The sequence below is a fragment of the Haemorhous mexicanus genome, chromosome 11, assembly GCF_027477595.1.
Source record: "Haemorhous mexicanus isolate bHaeMex1 chromosome 11, bHaeMex1.pri, whole genome shotgun sequence".
NCBI classification, from domain to species: Eukaryota; Metazoa; Chordata; class Aves; order Passeriformes; family Fringillidae; genus Haemorhous; species Haemorhous mexicanus.
The window spans coordinates 24,059,249-24,073,798 of record NC_082351.1 but is presented as its reverse complement, the minus strand read 5'-3'; the positions used below and the strand labels follow the sequence as shown (position 1 = coordinate 24,073,798).

Here is a 14,550-nt window from a genome sequence, read left to right as displayed (position 1 = left end):
AGATGTTGGACAAAATGTCATCCTCTCCTCGTGAGTTTGGGTTCAGCCTGGCCTTTTCCTGCCTTCCTCAATCGGGCTGCTCCACTGGTGCTGTGGGAGTACATGTTTTTAACATGGCAAGCAAACACTTTAACCATAGCAGCAAATGTTAAGGCTTAGCTGCATGAATGAAGGAGAGAGATACAGACACAAGATTTTCTCAGGAGCTTCCCTCACAAGGAATTTAACATTTTTATCACCTGTTTTAAAACTCATCAACCACGAGCTGTTCCTCTGTTCGTTGCAGGTGTTCTCTGCAGCATGAGTGCACCAACTTCACAGGGGCCAACTTCTGGGCGAGTGTGAGTGGCGGAGCGCAGCAGTGCCCTTCCATGACCATCCTGGAGCCCGAGATCAATATTGACAAGGAGAACCCGGTGCGTTTGCTGCCAGTTACAAATCAGTCCCCTGCAGAGCCCCTGCCTGCTCCCAGGGCAGGGAACCACCCCTGCTCCTCCCGTGGGCAGCACGGCTCCTGGTGCTGGTGCTGAGCTCTGCTGCATGCTGCTGCATCAGGCCAAGGCTCTCGGGGTGACCTGCTGCACCGCGGAGCCCGAGCCAGCTGGAGGCCAGCTCCAGGAAAGCAGCACCCAGAGCTGAGCCTGCAGGCAAAACCCACCCAGAGCTGCTGCACCAAACACACAGGGGAGGGCCGCAAAATTTCAAACACAATCAGCTGCAGACAGCTGAATCAACTCATTTCCTGGTTTTGTATTGTTACTATTTTAAAGTATTTTAATTATATTTTAAAGGATTTTTTATCAAAATATTATTTGTTTCAAGACAGACCCTGTCTGTGGGCTTGTTTTGGAGTTGCTCTGAAAAGCTTCTAAAATGTTGACAATTTCTAAATGTAATTTTCTGTGATAATAGCTGACTTTTTTGTCTAATGTAGGCCCTAATAATACAAATAAATGGAACTATCCCGAACTTGAATGGAACAAATATTTCATGTGACTATGGAAACAACATCCACACGGTAGCCAGAGTCGCTGGGGATTATGTAAACCAATTTATTTATTGCAATTTGCTTCCACACGAGAAATATCCAGCATTTCCTGATGACCAAGGTATGCAAAGGCAAACAAGATACGTTCCTTCTAACCACTTTTGTGGACATAGTTTTTAATAGGCTTTATTTATTTTTTCAGTTGTATGTGCAGTTAAGACATACAGGGAAGAAAAGCCTGAAGGTGCATCTGTTTTACAGGGCATATGACTCTGAAGTGTAGGAGTTCCACTGTCTTTACATGAATTGATAGTATTTCAGATCTATCAATTTTTGTTTTAAACATCAGAATTTAAATGCCAGTTCACATACTTATTTTTATCTGGTTTGAGCTTCTGCTTTAGATTTAGTATGTACTAAGCCAAAAATGTTCTAGCCCTGGTCAAATAATGCAGTTTTTATCTTGATATTTTCAACTGCTTTGTTCAATTTCCCCCCAAAACACATGCTGCCTTTCAGGAGAAGTTCTGAGGGAAGAGCGAGTGGGTACCTAAAGGAGCTCAGGAACTCTCAGGCCCATTTTGCAATCAAAAGCCAGCCAGAGGAGCCAAAGGGGCTCCATGGGGCAGCCTCCAGAGGAGATGAGCACCTGCGGAGGAGGCTGAAGTCAGCTGAGCTGCTGGCTGAGCTGACCAGACCTGAGCTGGCCACTCAGTGATGCAGTCAGCCCCTCTCAGTGCCTTTGGAGAAGTTTGATGCTTTAGTCCAGGCTTGAGTGCTTGTGAAGTTTTCATCCTTCAAGCCTGGAGTGAATGTGCTATTGAAGAGGGCTGACTTCAGTAAGGGCAGAATTAGCTAGTCCTTTTGAAAATTCCACTTTTCCTAGGCCCATAAAGCTGCATTGCTTTCCTCCCAAACTATCCAAAGAATGGGAGATCATTAACTGTTCTGTATTGTTGGTTTCAGCAACGTCCAAATGAATTTCTGGAATCCAGTGCACTGATTTATTGTCTGTATTCTGAAAGAGGCATTGTTTCTTCTCTCTGGTGCTTATATGGCAAAATTGCAATGAAAAAAAAAATAGGCAATTTTGGGGGGAGGGAAGGTAATGTGGTGTGTTGAGCAGCCAAAAAAGGGATTTCCGCTCTCTGCAGGTTTGCTGGCACAGGGAAAGTGAGCGGGATTTTAAAACATGATAACTAACATGTTTTAATTACCACATTTTAAAAATTATAGTTTAGCACCCACTGTACGTGAAGACAATAATTAAATCTGCTAATTAACACTTGCATAACATGCTGGAATTTTGTGCTGGAAGTCACCATGTTCTTTTTTGTGAGAGTAATGTGAAGTGCTGATTTCGGAGGGGAGAGCTGAATGTCAGAGGAGAAAGGATGACTGGTCCAAGTTCTGACATGCAGCTCGGAGGAAGCCCTAGAGAAAACAAATCATATTTAGCCCCTGTTTTCCCAAGGGTCTCTCTTGTCTGCTGTGTGAGTGCGAGCAAGGGGCTGTTGCAACCCAATATTCTTTGGCTTGATTTTCTCAGACCATGTGGTTGTCGAAACTTCTCTCCGGGTCAACAACAAAAACATCATCCGGGCCAATTTCACCATCTATGATTGCAAAAGGATTGGGAACATTTACCCCAAGAGAGCGTAAGTGCCCCACTGTGCAGGCAGGGAGCCGCCATGGGCAGGTGGTGGCAGGGTGTGGGTGGCACAGGGGTGACAATGGTGGGGCAGTTTGGAGCTGGGAGGGTGCCAGCACAGAGCTCTCCTGTGTGGGGCTAGTGGGGGAGCTCAGCTCCTGAGAGTAGGCGGCTGGGGCCTGGGCAGGATTTGGCAGGATTGTGGGAGATGTGGTGCCAGAGGAGGGTCCTCAAGCCATCTGGACATGTTGGGTTTCTTTTAAACATAAATGATATTTTTATGTAAAGCTTGTTCTGTTAACCCTTCAGCAGCAGAGGTGGCCTCCCCAGCAATCTGTGGGCACTGGGGAAGGGAGGGTCATGCTCTCTTGCTCCTTCCAGCCCTGGGTGGGAGCAGTCACATGCCCCCATCAGCTTGAGGGGGCTCTGGTGGCGCACACCCAAACTCATCCACCTCTCAGGATCATGACACCAGGACCTGACCACACGGCCTGCCAGCACTCCCATGTCTGTGTAAACAGCAGGGAGAGTCTTAGTCAGGTCCAGCATGCCAGGCTCCTCAGAGAGACAGATGAGGGGAAAGAGCATTTTTTTGGGAAAAATGTTTTTCGCTAAGCAGAGGAAGGTGGCTCTCAGTCTGCCGTGCCTGAGGGCAGGCAGGGATGCCCGGGGGTGATGGGCTCTCACCACATTCCCTGCCAGCTGCCAGGGAGAGGGGAGGATAATCCAGCACTTGCCATGGGTTTTTCTAGGCACCATTAAAAAGTGAACAGTGTGAAGATGGGTTGCAGGGCTGAGGTGTGGCCTCTCTGAGCAACCTATACTCTGCTTTCCTCACCCTGCCTTTGCCATTTCAGGTGCACCAGCTGCCTCTCAGCCAGGTGGAAGTGTCACTGGTGCCCCTCCACCTACAGCTGTGTCTCTAACCACTCGCAGTGTGAGGATGCTCTGCAGATGGAGGTGAGCATTGCTCAGGGCTGCTCGGGCCCCGAGCCTCCTCCAGCAGTGGCCAGCACCCGCTGGCCGTGGCTTGTGCCCTGCTGGGTGTCTGTCCTGTGCCAGAGCCTGGGGAGCCCTGCAGGGGTCTGGCACACACTGGCTGTGGGGGCAGTGGGTGCTCATGCTGAGTGTGCTGCTGGGCACTGCTGTGCTGCTCATGCCAGGGACTTGGGGGTGTCGGTTCCAGCAGTGACACTGGGTGACATCAGGGCTGTGGGGTCACCTGGGGACTGCCCTGGGTTAGTCCTGGGTTAACAAAGGACTAGCTTCCTTGGATCCCCTGCTCCAGAGGTGCAGTTGGGCTGGATGCTGACCTGCTTGGGCATGTTTGTTTTCTCTCTGAGCCTCCTGCTGATCTCGTGAGCAGCAGAGGGGCTCTGTAGCCCTGGAAACACGGTGCTTTCATCGTGCAGTTGGAGCTTTTGGTAAACAAACCATCGCTGGTGCAGCTGCACCTGAGCATGGCTCTGCAGGGAAAGCTGCATCCCACCGCCTCCATCTGCAGCATCTTGGACATTCTGCCCTTTTCCTCTGATCCAGATGTGAAGGATATAGTCAGCCAGAAGCTCTATTTCTGGTGGCTGGTGAACAGCAGGAGAAGGGGCTGCAAGATGACAAGTTTATCAGTCCTCTAAAGTGTATTTCTCTGGGAAGCTGTGCCAGCTCTGGTGACATGCAAGGACTCATCATGCCAGGGGAGGTTTTGCTTGAAATTGTAGCTGTGCTGGTTTTATTTTAACTCTTTTTATTTCCTTGGAAGAGGCTTGGGACTGAAATTTCTTTCCAGTTGTTTGCTTTGCTGTTTTTCTTCCCTTATCACGTTCATCTCTGTTATTTAGTCTCCTTGTTTAGGCAGCACCAACTGTGCTTGGTTAGATGAGTGTCCTGACAGAAGTGAAGTATTTTTTTCCACAGTCAAACAGGCACTTCCAGGTAGTTCCCTGATCCCTGTCTAGGTCTCTGGAGGGCGGGAGAGAAATCTCCCCGTCACTGCATGTCCGGTCCCAGGGATGTGTCCAGCTGCAGGGATGTGTCTGAACAGGCATCCTAGCACTGGGAGGGCAGGCTCAGCCTCTCCTTGGAGCAGCAGCAGCACTGGCATCAGTGGAGCCACGGCAGAATAACCTTTAATGCAAGCGAGAGGAAATCTTGCCTGCTGCAAATGATTCTGCATAATGGACCAAGTATTTTGTTGTCTTTTACCCCAATGGCTCCACTGTCACAGGCATTACTCTGGATGTACCCTGGGGCCATGCACAATCTGGCTCCATTTTTGCTGTAGTTTGGCAGTGTGATTTACGTCTCATGAGAGAACAGGACGGGTTTGTCACATAGACTGGAATTCTGAGTCAGCTCCAGTGTCTGAGACATCAATTTAAAACAAGAACAAAAGTAAGGAGACAGATGACCTTTTAAAATAATTTTTCAGCTTCATTTAAGCCTTTCCCTGCAGCTGCCCTGCTACTGCAGCCCCTCACTGAAGGCCCTGCCAGGCAGCCTCTGTCCGGGCACACGCAGCCTGTGCCCTGTGCAGGATGGAGACCCTGGGGCACAGACCCTGCAGGTGCTGCCAGGAGTGAGCCAGGCAGAGGGTGCAGCGCGGCTCACAGGGGCAGGGAGAGGGTCACACTGGTGCATCTGCCATTGGAGGAGGCAGTGCCTCCTTTCAGAGTTATTCTGGCCCTGTCACAGCCAGAGTGGCAGCTGAGGTGCAGGTACACGGTCACTGTGCACCTGGCAGTACCCACTTCCCGGTGCAGTGAATCTTATCAAGGACTTTGATGGTTCCTCTTCCCTTGTTGCTGAGGATGCTCAGCATGCACCCACCTAACCCCTTTTTTCTCCTTATTTTTGTACCTAGCAGAAGAAAATTGACTGTCCTCAAATAGTACCTGCCCCTTTGGAGCCAATGCCCACGGGTGTATCTCGGAACATCATGATCTCACTGGCCAATGCAACTTTCTCTGAGGTAAATGAGTTCCTGAAGGCATTGGGAAGGTTTGGACAGGTGTTTGGGGGAAATAAAACTCCCTGTTCCCTTGTGGGTGTTTGCTCCCCCACAGAGCATGCTGGTGTCAGCTCTCCCAACCCCACATCCAGCCTGCCCCAGTGCCCGCACTGAGGAGTGAAGGACACAGCTCTGAGTGGCAGGCAGGGAGCCCTGTCTGAGCCACAGTGTTTGAGTACAGCATGGAAGCATTGTTTAACATCAGATTGTCACTGCAGGGCTCATTTGGTGTGAAAATATCCTTCAGGACATCACTACAGAGCTTGTTTTTATGTGAAAAAGTATTTTTTGTGAAATTTTCTGACATGCTAATTCTAACAGCAAAAAGCAGGAGTGGACATCAAATGTTGCCTTTGGAGATGTGCTGCATGCCAGAAAGAACCAGAGGAATTTGGGGCGAAGAGGCTGAGCACTGGGAAAGTGCTTGAGTAAGCTCTGGTGTTTGTAGAAAGCTGCCCTGAGTAACTTGGCTCAGACCAACAGGGCTCATGGGGCCAGGTTTGCCTTGCCCCTGCTGATGATTCCAGCATCCTGGGCAGCCAAGCATCCTTGTTCTTCAGGAGAGGAGAATTCTGGAAGTGCTGGTGGAGCTGTTCTGGTGTGCTGGAGGGTGCTGGAGGCTGTGGAGGCACCACTCCCACCACACCTCCTTGCCTTTAGCACAGGGGCAGAGCAGACCCTCGTGCCTGTATGGGGTGGCCTTTTCCTGCACAGCTCCAGCCTCCAGGAAGGAGGCTGTGACCTCTGCAATCAGCAAAACAGGGTGAGAAATCCTTCTTCCTGTCTGGATGCTGGAGGTGGCTGAGGAGGAAGCAATAGTGCATGGAACCCACAGGAAATGGAGTCAGCAGGAAAGGGGCAGCAGGAGAGGCTCTGGCAGTCTGACTTCCTTCCCTCACCTTCTGCTCATTGTCCCAGGGTGCCGGGTAGGATTTCTTCTCCTTCCCTCTCTGGAGGAACTCATGAGTGCTGCTGAAGCTGGGAGCCTCAGAGACCTGTGCCCCAACCCCTTTGCTGCAGCAGGGGCACTGCAGGGGCAGGGACATGAGGCTAGGGCTGTGGGCAGCCTGCAGAGCCAGGGCTGCTTGGGCACAGGTGATGCTCTGGGCAAGATTCTGCTGTGTGTTTGCTGAGCCAGCAGCTGCCTGCCAGGAGCCTGGTGCTTCCTTCCATGTCTTTTATCAGATCTGCCAGTTTTCAAAGGATAGTTAGACCTTAGTAGTGCTGTAGCATCAACTGCTTGGAGATGGGATTTTTTCCTGCAGGATGCAGGCACGGCAATAATTTGGTGTGGGATTATCATCCTTGTGTTATCAGGAAAACAGCACAGAAGTCTGTCTTTGAACCTGTTCTCGGCTGGGTCCTTGATTGAATTAGAGATTTGCTCAGTGTAGGTGTTGGGAGGAGGAGGAGGAAGGTGACTTTGAGCCCAAATCACTGACTGGTTTGGGCTGTTTTGGACAAGGTGGCCTGGGACAACGTTGGCTCTCAGTCTGTGCTGCAGCATGAGTTCTACACACCTGGGCCCAGAGGAGCTGTTGGGGTTACAAGAGGCCAGCCAGGCACACCTGGTCTGTGTGTGCTGTGGGCCAGGCCCAGCTCCTGGTGTGCACCTTAAGTGTCAGGTACTGATCTCCTGTTTGACTTGGGCAGAGTTCAGGTGCCAGTGGCAGAATCAAGGTGGGACATGGACCCTGCTGATGGACTGACAGACAGAGAACTGGTTGTTGCAGCCATTCTGCCCTTGTCTTCCCTCTCCTAGGAGACAGCTCTGGAGTGCCACTTTGGGACAGACGGGACGTTTGAAGCCCGGTGGGTGAACTCCTCTGCCGTGGAGTGTGTACATGTGCTGGTGAGTCCAGAGCTGAGGCTGCCAGCCCTGCTTCCCCCAGGCTGAGGATCAGGTGCTGCCTGAGGGCAGCCAGGGTCTCACCCCCAACCTCCCACCTGGCAGTGGGACACCACTTGCTCTCTTCCCTCCATCTCTCCCTCCTGCATTTGCCCCTCTGGGCTCTCTGCGTGTGCTGGTGCTGGCAGGGCACACACACGTCACCAGGGCTGTGCTCCCAGCTCCGTGCAGTGGCTTTGGTCCCCCTGGGGCTTGGGAAAGAGCTGCTTGTTTACCTTTCTAGATGGGAAGAGTTTAGTTCAGACAAAAAATTTGGCCACCTTTCAGGATTGCTGTTTCCGTAGCTTTTATTTTGAACAAGGAATTGGCCTGAGAAAATGCTGTGCTGCTCACTGGAAAGCAGCGTGTGGTTGTTGGAGGGCAAACTGCACCTGCAAAATGCAGCAAACATTTGGGCTTTCACCAGTAGGAACATTGCAAGTGGAAGCTGGAGAAGAGCATTTTCCCATCACGTCACCTGTATCACAGCCCCACACTGAGAATGTGCAGACAGTCCAGGCTGCTCGTTTTCCTGTCCATTTCTGCTAAAAATAGCAGCAACCCAGGGCTCTGTGCTCACCACAACATGCCCTGTGTCCTGGTGCCCTTTACTGGGACTTCAGCAAAATGATTAAAACAAAACAGCTGTCCCACTTCTTCTGCTAAGGATAAGACCCTTGTGTCTGGAGGAGCAGTGGTCAAAGATGCTCACAAGAAAGGTCAATCCATGGGGGGGGGTGTGTGTGTATGTAACCTCCTATTTTACTAAATTTCATAAGTTTTTGTTTGTTCTTTGTGTGCAGCTCCACACATCAGAGAAAAGCCATCGCTTCCCAGTGAACCTCCAGCTGAAGGACAAACCAGACAGATTTATCGACAGTCCGGAGATGATGACAGGTCTGAGTTGAAAATATTTTTATGCTTCTCTCATCTGATTGGCTTGAATGACTCTCAAACCTGGGCAGAGTTTATGGCTGCAGGAGAAGCACCACGGCTCCAGTGGGCACATTGCAGATCCTTCTCTCAGGCACATGCCAAAAGCGTATTTACCCAGAGTCACTCCATGAACGTGAGCCCAGAGCCCAGACTGGCACCCACACATCCCTGTTACAGCCAGCCAGAGTCAAGCCCTGCCCACAAGTGCAGGCAGCTCAGGTGTCACCTGCCAGCGGTGCATGGCTCAGGTTACCTGGTGCTCCCAGCCAGGGTATGAGCTAGAGAGGAGTTCCTCCCAGGGAGAGAAGGCATGGGGCAGGGCTCTTCCCTCAGCTCTCACAGGAGCATGGCATCGAGGTTCCACGTGCTGTGGAAATTGAGTCCTTCTTTTTGCTTCCTCTGCTGAGAAGGAATAAAATGTGTAAGCACATTTCAGCCCTGGCCTGTTCTCTGTCTCTGCAAAGAGTGGCTGGATTCCCAAAAAAGCCCTTGCTACATCAGCAAACTGAGGAAGGCAGGCAGGCAGACTCGAAATGAGTCAGACAGACACGGTGGGCAGGCAGGACGAGCCCAGGGGTCGGCCAGGGAGCGAGGCTGGCACAGCAGCGTGCCCACAGGTCTGGCAGTGCCCCTTGCCAAGGGCTCTGGCTGGAGGCAGCACTCTCGAGCTCCTTTGCCTCTCAACACTGTGTCAGCAGCTGTGGCAGAAGGGGCTGATTTATCTGAGGTGCAGAGGAGGAGGAGAGCCCAAAGAGAGTTTTCCTTTGGAGGATAGCTGTGACGGGGACAAAGACACGAGCACCAGCAACCAGTGACCAGGATAGAAAGGTTTCCCCATGATAAACCCCTGTGAATGGAGGAGGATTATCTTGCAAAGTGAAAATACCTGGAAGTACCAGCATGGGCAGGAGTGAGAGCTGTTTTCTCTGCAGAAAGAAGAGGGCATAATTTTGCAATGCAGTGGTAACCCTGAGGAGGGGGGTGGGACATGGGGTTTTGGCTGTCTAGAAGACTCAGTTCTCTGTGTGGGTGGCACTGGGAGCAGGAACCACAGCAGAAAAAGCGTGGTGGAATTCCCCTCCTCCTGCATGGAGAAGGAGCTCGTTTACATAGGCCATGTTTGCATCCATCGGAATTGGCCAGAATATTTGGAGTTCCCACGGGACTGTTATGCTGCTCTGGCTCCTCCTCACTTTGCTCAGGCTGGTGTGAGTCACATTAGAGAGACTGCCTTGCATCAGAGATCTGCTAGACAAACATGGGCATCTTTTAAAATGTCTTTAATGAAATCACTGATGTTATTGTTTATTATTTCAATGTTTATTAGCTTTTATTTTACACTCTGTTTTGATAGTCCATTGAAGGAATACAAGCTCTGCTATTGGCTGGAAAACCACCCAGTGTAATCCCCTGGGGAGATGGCAGATGACATGGAATGAGCTTTTTCTTGTGGAGAATAGGAGAGACCCCCAGTACCAGTGATGTTTTGTTAGCATGGCACAGGCAGAGTGTTGGGGCTGATGAAGTTTCATTAGCACAGCACAGCAGAGCGTTGAGGCTGAGGGACTCATTAGTTGCTCAGGAAGTGCCTTAAGATGCTCCTGTGAGCAGAAGTGCCAAATGTGTCTGTTTCTGTGTTTTATGTGCTCCTGCAAAGTCTCCTGTGGGGAAAAGGGTGTGAAAGCCATGTTTCCTGAGCATTTCTGACTGCTACCTCCATGGATACCCCCACTTCAGTGGCAGAAGTCTTGAGGCTGGAGAGGAAATGTAACTCAGGGCACCAGCTACTGCAGATGTGAAGGCAGTATAAGAAAAACATGGAAGTTGAGCTGAGCAGATCTGAAGGGAGAAGTCAATGAAAGGGGTCTGTGGTCACAGGGGGAAGGAAAGAACTGTAAACACTGTACAAAGCACAAACTACCCCATTTTTTGTCAGTGTGGAAGCAATGAGATTGCTTTCCTGGGAGGATGGAGCCAGCTTTGCCAAGCAGCTTCCCATGTGGATGCTGAGATTTGGAAACATGTAGCATTAATTGACAAACGGTTCCAAGTTTGGGTGTTGCTTGTTTTTCAAGGGGGAGAAAAAGGAAAAGAAAGTGCTAAATTATATTGTAGTGAGAACAGGCGCCCAGGCCCTGTGGGAAATCTGCAGGATGGTAGCCAAGCGCCGCCTCACCTCGCTGTGAGCGCAGGCTGCTCTGCTCATCCGCTGGATTTCAGATTGTCCTGGGATTACCGCAGCAGGCAGGTGGTGGGAGCGGGGAGGGGGCGTGTGGGTTGGATTGCCTCAGGCTAAGCAAAGCTGTAGAGCCTCAGGCCTGGAGCTCACGCTGTCTTTGTCTCTGGTGGTTCAGTGGAGGTGTACAACTGTGCGACCGGCAGTGCCGACTGCTCCCAGTGCCTGGGGAGGGAGGACCTGGGGCACCGCTGCCTCTGGAGTGAGAGCAGCTCCAGCTGCAGGCTGCAAACCGAGCCTCCACAGGCCTCTGAGGACTGCCCACCTCCTGAGATTCGCAAGGTAAGACCCGAAGGCAGCTCAGAGGGTGCTGGCAGTGTGCCGTGAGGTGGCGGGTGGTGCCAAGGGCTGGGACTGGCTGGGACTGGCTGCACTGTGCTGCCTGGAGCAGAGGAGGATCTGCACATTGTCCCTGACACAGCATGGGGTCAAGACCAGCACTGAATTATTCACTACTTTCTATGCTGTCAAGTCACCTGGTGCCAAGGACATCTCGCTAGTGACAGGATCCAGTCTTCATCATGTTAGAGGGAAAAACAACAGCAGCCCAATCACAGCCAGTCCCCTCCCCTGTCCTCTCGCAGCACTGGGATGTTGTCATGACCAGTACTCTGTCCCCTCACAGTGCTGGGGGCAGCAGCTGTCAGGTGAAACCAGTGGTGTAGGAGTGGGTTCAAAGGTGGTCTTCTTCAAAAGCATGTTTCTTCTCAGATGTCTTTGCACCTGAAGTGATCCTTGACTAAACCCCACTGCCCAGCACAGCAGAGAAGTGTGATGGTTTCTCCTCTGCCAAGCCGGAGTGAGGAGACTCTTCTGTTGGGTGCACTGGGCAAGCAGGAGTGTGAGGAGTGATTCTGTCTGCTCAGGTGGTGCTTGGGCACCAGGATTGGCTCAGGGATGAAGGCCAGAAGCTCCTGGTTCTCCCCTGACCTGGTCTAGTGGAAGGTGTCCCTGCCAATGACATGAATCATAATGATCTTTGAGGTCTCTTCCAAGCCAACCGTTCTGGGACCCTGTGATGCTCTGACTTTATGCGCTGCCCCTTGGTGCTGCAGATCGAGCCGCTGCGGGGGCCCCTGGAGGGGGGCACGCTGCTGACCATCCACGGGAGGAACCTGGGCCGCCGCTTCAGCGACATCCTGGGCGCCGTGCGCGTGGGCGCCGTGCGCTGCGCCCCGCTGCCCCACCGATACGTCGTCTCTGAGACGTGAGTTGGGGGAGCCGGGGAGGAGGGACCACGGCCCTGCATGTGCCTGGCCCGTGGCCGTCCCTCCCTGTCCCTGTGGCCAGGCAGAGGCCAGCTGCTGCTGCCCTTGGCCGCTGGCACCGCTGCCATCTGCCTCGTCCATCCACAGAGTGGTGTGCCAGACCGGAGCGGCTCCCGAGGCGTTTTCGGACGTGGTCACGGTCAACGTGAGCCGGGAGGGGAGGTCCAGGGAGCGGTACTCCTATGTGGTGAGTGGCTGCCTCCTGAGTGTTCTTTGGTGATCCTGGGCTCCTTAAAGTGGGTGTGCAGCTCCCCACGCCTTCCCCAGCTGGCTGAGAAACAGGATCTACCACTGCATCTTGGGGTCCTTAAGGAGCTGCTGAGGTGTCACCTCACCTGTGGTTACCTGTGTGGGGTGTGGCAGGACCACAGCAGGATGCTGGCAGCACAGCCACACTCCCAGACTCAGCTCCTGCAGGGGTCTGTCTCATTCCACCTCTATTGGCAATTCTCCTGTTATAAAAAGGAACTCAGTTTTCTTCTACCTCTTCTGCTGAAGTGTTGTTACAACCTGTGAGATTTTTTGAGACTTGTGAAGCCCCTTTGTGCTCTGTAAGTTACATTCCATAAACTCACATTGTTTAGAACTGGTATTTTTGCTGCAGAGATTGTATTAGTTTTTGCACGAAATAATGTGTAGGGATTAGACTGACGCTAACCCCATGCCACTGTGCAATGAAAAGCCCTTTATAACTTTGTGCTGTGCTGTTTCACAAAGATAGCTTTCATCTCCCTAAACCTGGAGATAAATCCATGCTTTTTTTTCTCTTCCCAACATGAACCTTCTTCTTGGACAGTATTCATGGACAGCCGTGCTGGGTGGGTGCTGAGGGCACGTGGAGTGCTTGGAGCCTTTGTGCCTCCACGGCAGCTTCAGCTGGGGCAGGACAGTCCGTGCTGCAAGTTGCTGGCCTGGGAGGAGACTTGGAGCCCCAGAAAACACTTTGATGCCTGGTGGCCATTGTGAAGAATTTGGGGCAGCTCGTGGAGTGCGATTCTCCCAGCCTGAAGCCAATGACAGATTGGGTGTTTAGTTCAGGGTGTTGAGAGCATGCAGCCAGCACAGGCATGGCACGCCCCAGCACCCAGCAGAGCCAGGCCTGACACTGCATGGGGAGAGGCTGGTGAGGTGATGGCACAGCCAGGCCAGTCTCAGCAGGATTTCCCAGATCCCATTTCCACAGTTTCCAGGTGTCCAGGTTCACATCCCAACAGCCCCCCTTGGTTTGGGGATTCTCAGGATGTGTGTGCTGAGCTGGCACATCCCCCACTGCTGGCTGCTGGCTGAGAGGGGGGAGAGGGGCCCCGACCGTGGAACAGGGCTGGGCAGCTCCTTCACCAGCTCTTAACATGCCAGGAAAAGCCTCTCAGGAAACACCTGTGGAAGCACCAATGCTGAACAAAGCCAGGCCCTGACCTCAGCCTGGGTCCATGGCAGCCCTGTGCTGGCAGCTCCTGGGCAAGCTTAGGGAGCAGGCTCCTCCCTGGAGTGGGAGAGGAGCTGTTCCTGCTTGGGTGGCACAGTAGAAAACTGCTCTCTCTGTCTGTCTCTGTTTGTCTTGTTTGTCTTAGCAAAGCTTGGAGCAGATATGAGGGAGTGCCCTGCCTTGTGCACGTGTTGGGGAGGGACACTGCATGATGGAGGTGTGTCACACTGAAAGTAGCTTTCACACCATTTGCAGACCAAGCAGCACTCTTGTTTTCTTGGTTCTCCTCTCCCATCTGATGGCATGCAAATGGAGTAGCCTATACCATGCAAGGCTGGTCTTGGTGAGGCCTGAGCTTGGGCACTGGTACAGTTGCCTGGAAAAGTTTAAAAGGCTTTCAGAACTGCCCTTCCAAAGAAGGTACTTCATGAAATACCACATACTGTTTGTGTGCTTCATCTTTCAAAGTCCCCATTATACATGCCTAGAAGAGACAGAATTCAGCTGTAATTGTACTGAGGAGGAGGGAGAGGCTTCTTCAGGACAGTATAGCAGGCTATGGATGAGCTGGGTTTGCCAAAGCTGCAATGGAGGTGATTGGTGCTGGCAGTGCACCAAGAGCAGCAGCCCCTGGCTCTGGCTATGGGGAAGGGCTTTGGGGAACAGGAATAATCCTCTCTGCTGGTGCTGTAGCTGCACTTATGAATATGTGAGTTAAGGGCTGAGGCCAGGAGACAGCTGCCTGCAGACACCAGAGAAACAGAAATTTGCAAAACGGATACGGTGGAAATGGGTGACGGTCAGACAGAGGAAATGACAGTAGAGGAGCAAAGCCATCTGAGCGTAGGACAAGGGCAAGGGTAGATGTTAACATACAGATTTGCGTGGCAGAGACTGCCAGGCAAGGCATTAACAGCAGGCTCAGCCTGCACTCCACTGCCTACCTGCAGGGATCAAGGGTCTGCTCTGCACGAGCAAGGGATGGGCTGGGGGTGAGCAGGGCCAGCCCCCGTGGGTCTGTCTGAGAGGGAGTCACCAGTGCCCTTTGGAAGGGTCTCTAGATCATGATTTGCTCTGCCCTGGCTGTCCTGCTCAGCTGGAGCAGGGATGTTGCCAGCAGCCTCTCCTGGGGTGCCTGTGAGCAGACAGG

The 14,550-nt window shown here is 52.3% G+C and overlaps 1 protein-coding gene across 2 annotated transcripts in view; it reads left to right on the top strand.

The window, feature by feature from the left end:
- PLXND1 (plexin D1) overlaps window positions 1-14,550 on the top strand; it is a 68,473-nt gene that overhangs the window by 22,151 nt on the left and 31,772 nt on the right. The window contains exons 5-14 of one of the 2 annotated variants that reach the window (XM_059856898.1): window positions 287-416; window positions 935-1,109; window positions 2,538-2,646; window positions 3,497-3,599; window positions 5,503-5,607; window positions 7,409-7,498; window positions 8,338-8,431; window positions 10,825-10,988; window positions 11,762-11,913; window positions 12,062-12,161. In XM_059856898.1, the coding sequence (XP_059712881.1) occupies window positions 287-416; window positions 935-1,109; window positions 2,538-2,646; window positions 3,497-3,599; window positions 5,503-5,607; window positions 7,409-7,498; window positions 8,338-8,431; window positions 10,825-10,988; window positions 11,762-11,913; window positions 12,062-12,161 (1,222 nt within the window). Of the gene's footprint in view, window positions 1-286; window positions 417-934; window positions 1,110-2,537; window positions 2,647-3,496; window positions 3,600-5,499; window positions 5,608-7,408; window positions 7,499-8,337; window positions 8,432-10,824; window positions 10,989-11,761; window positions 11,914-12,061; window positions 12,162-14,550 lie in introns of both variants that reach the window. The other variant, XM_059856897.1, reaches the window with a different exon arrangement.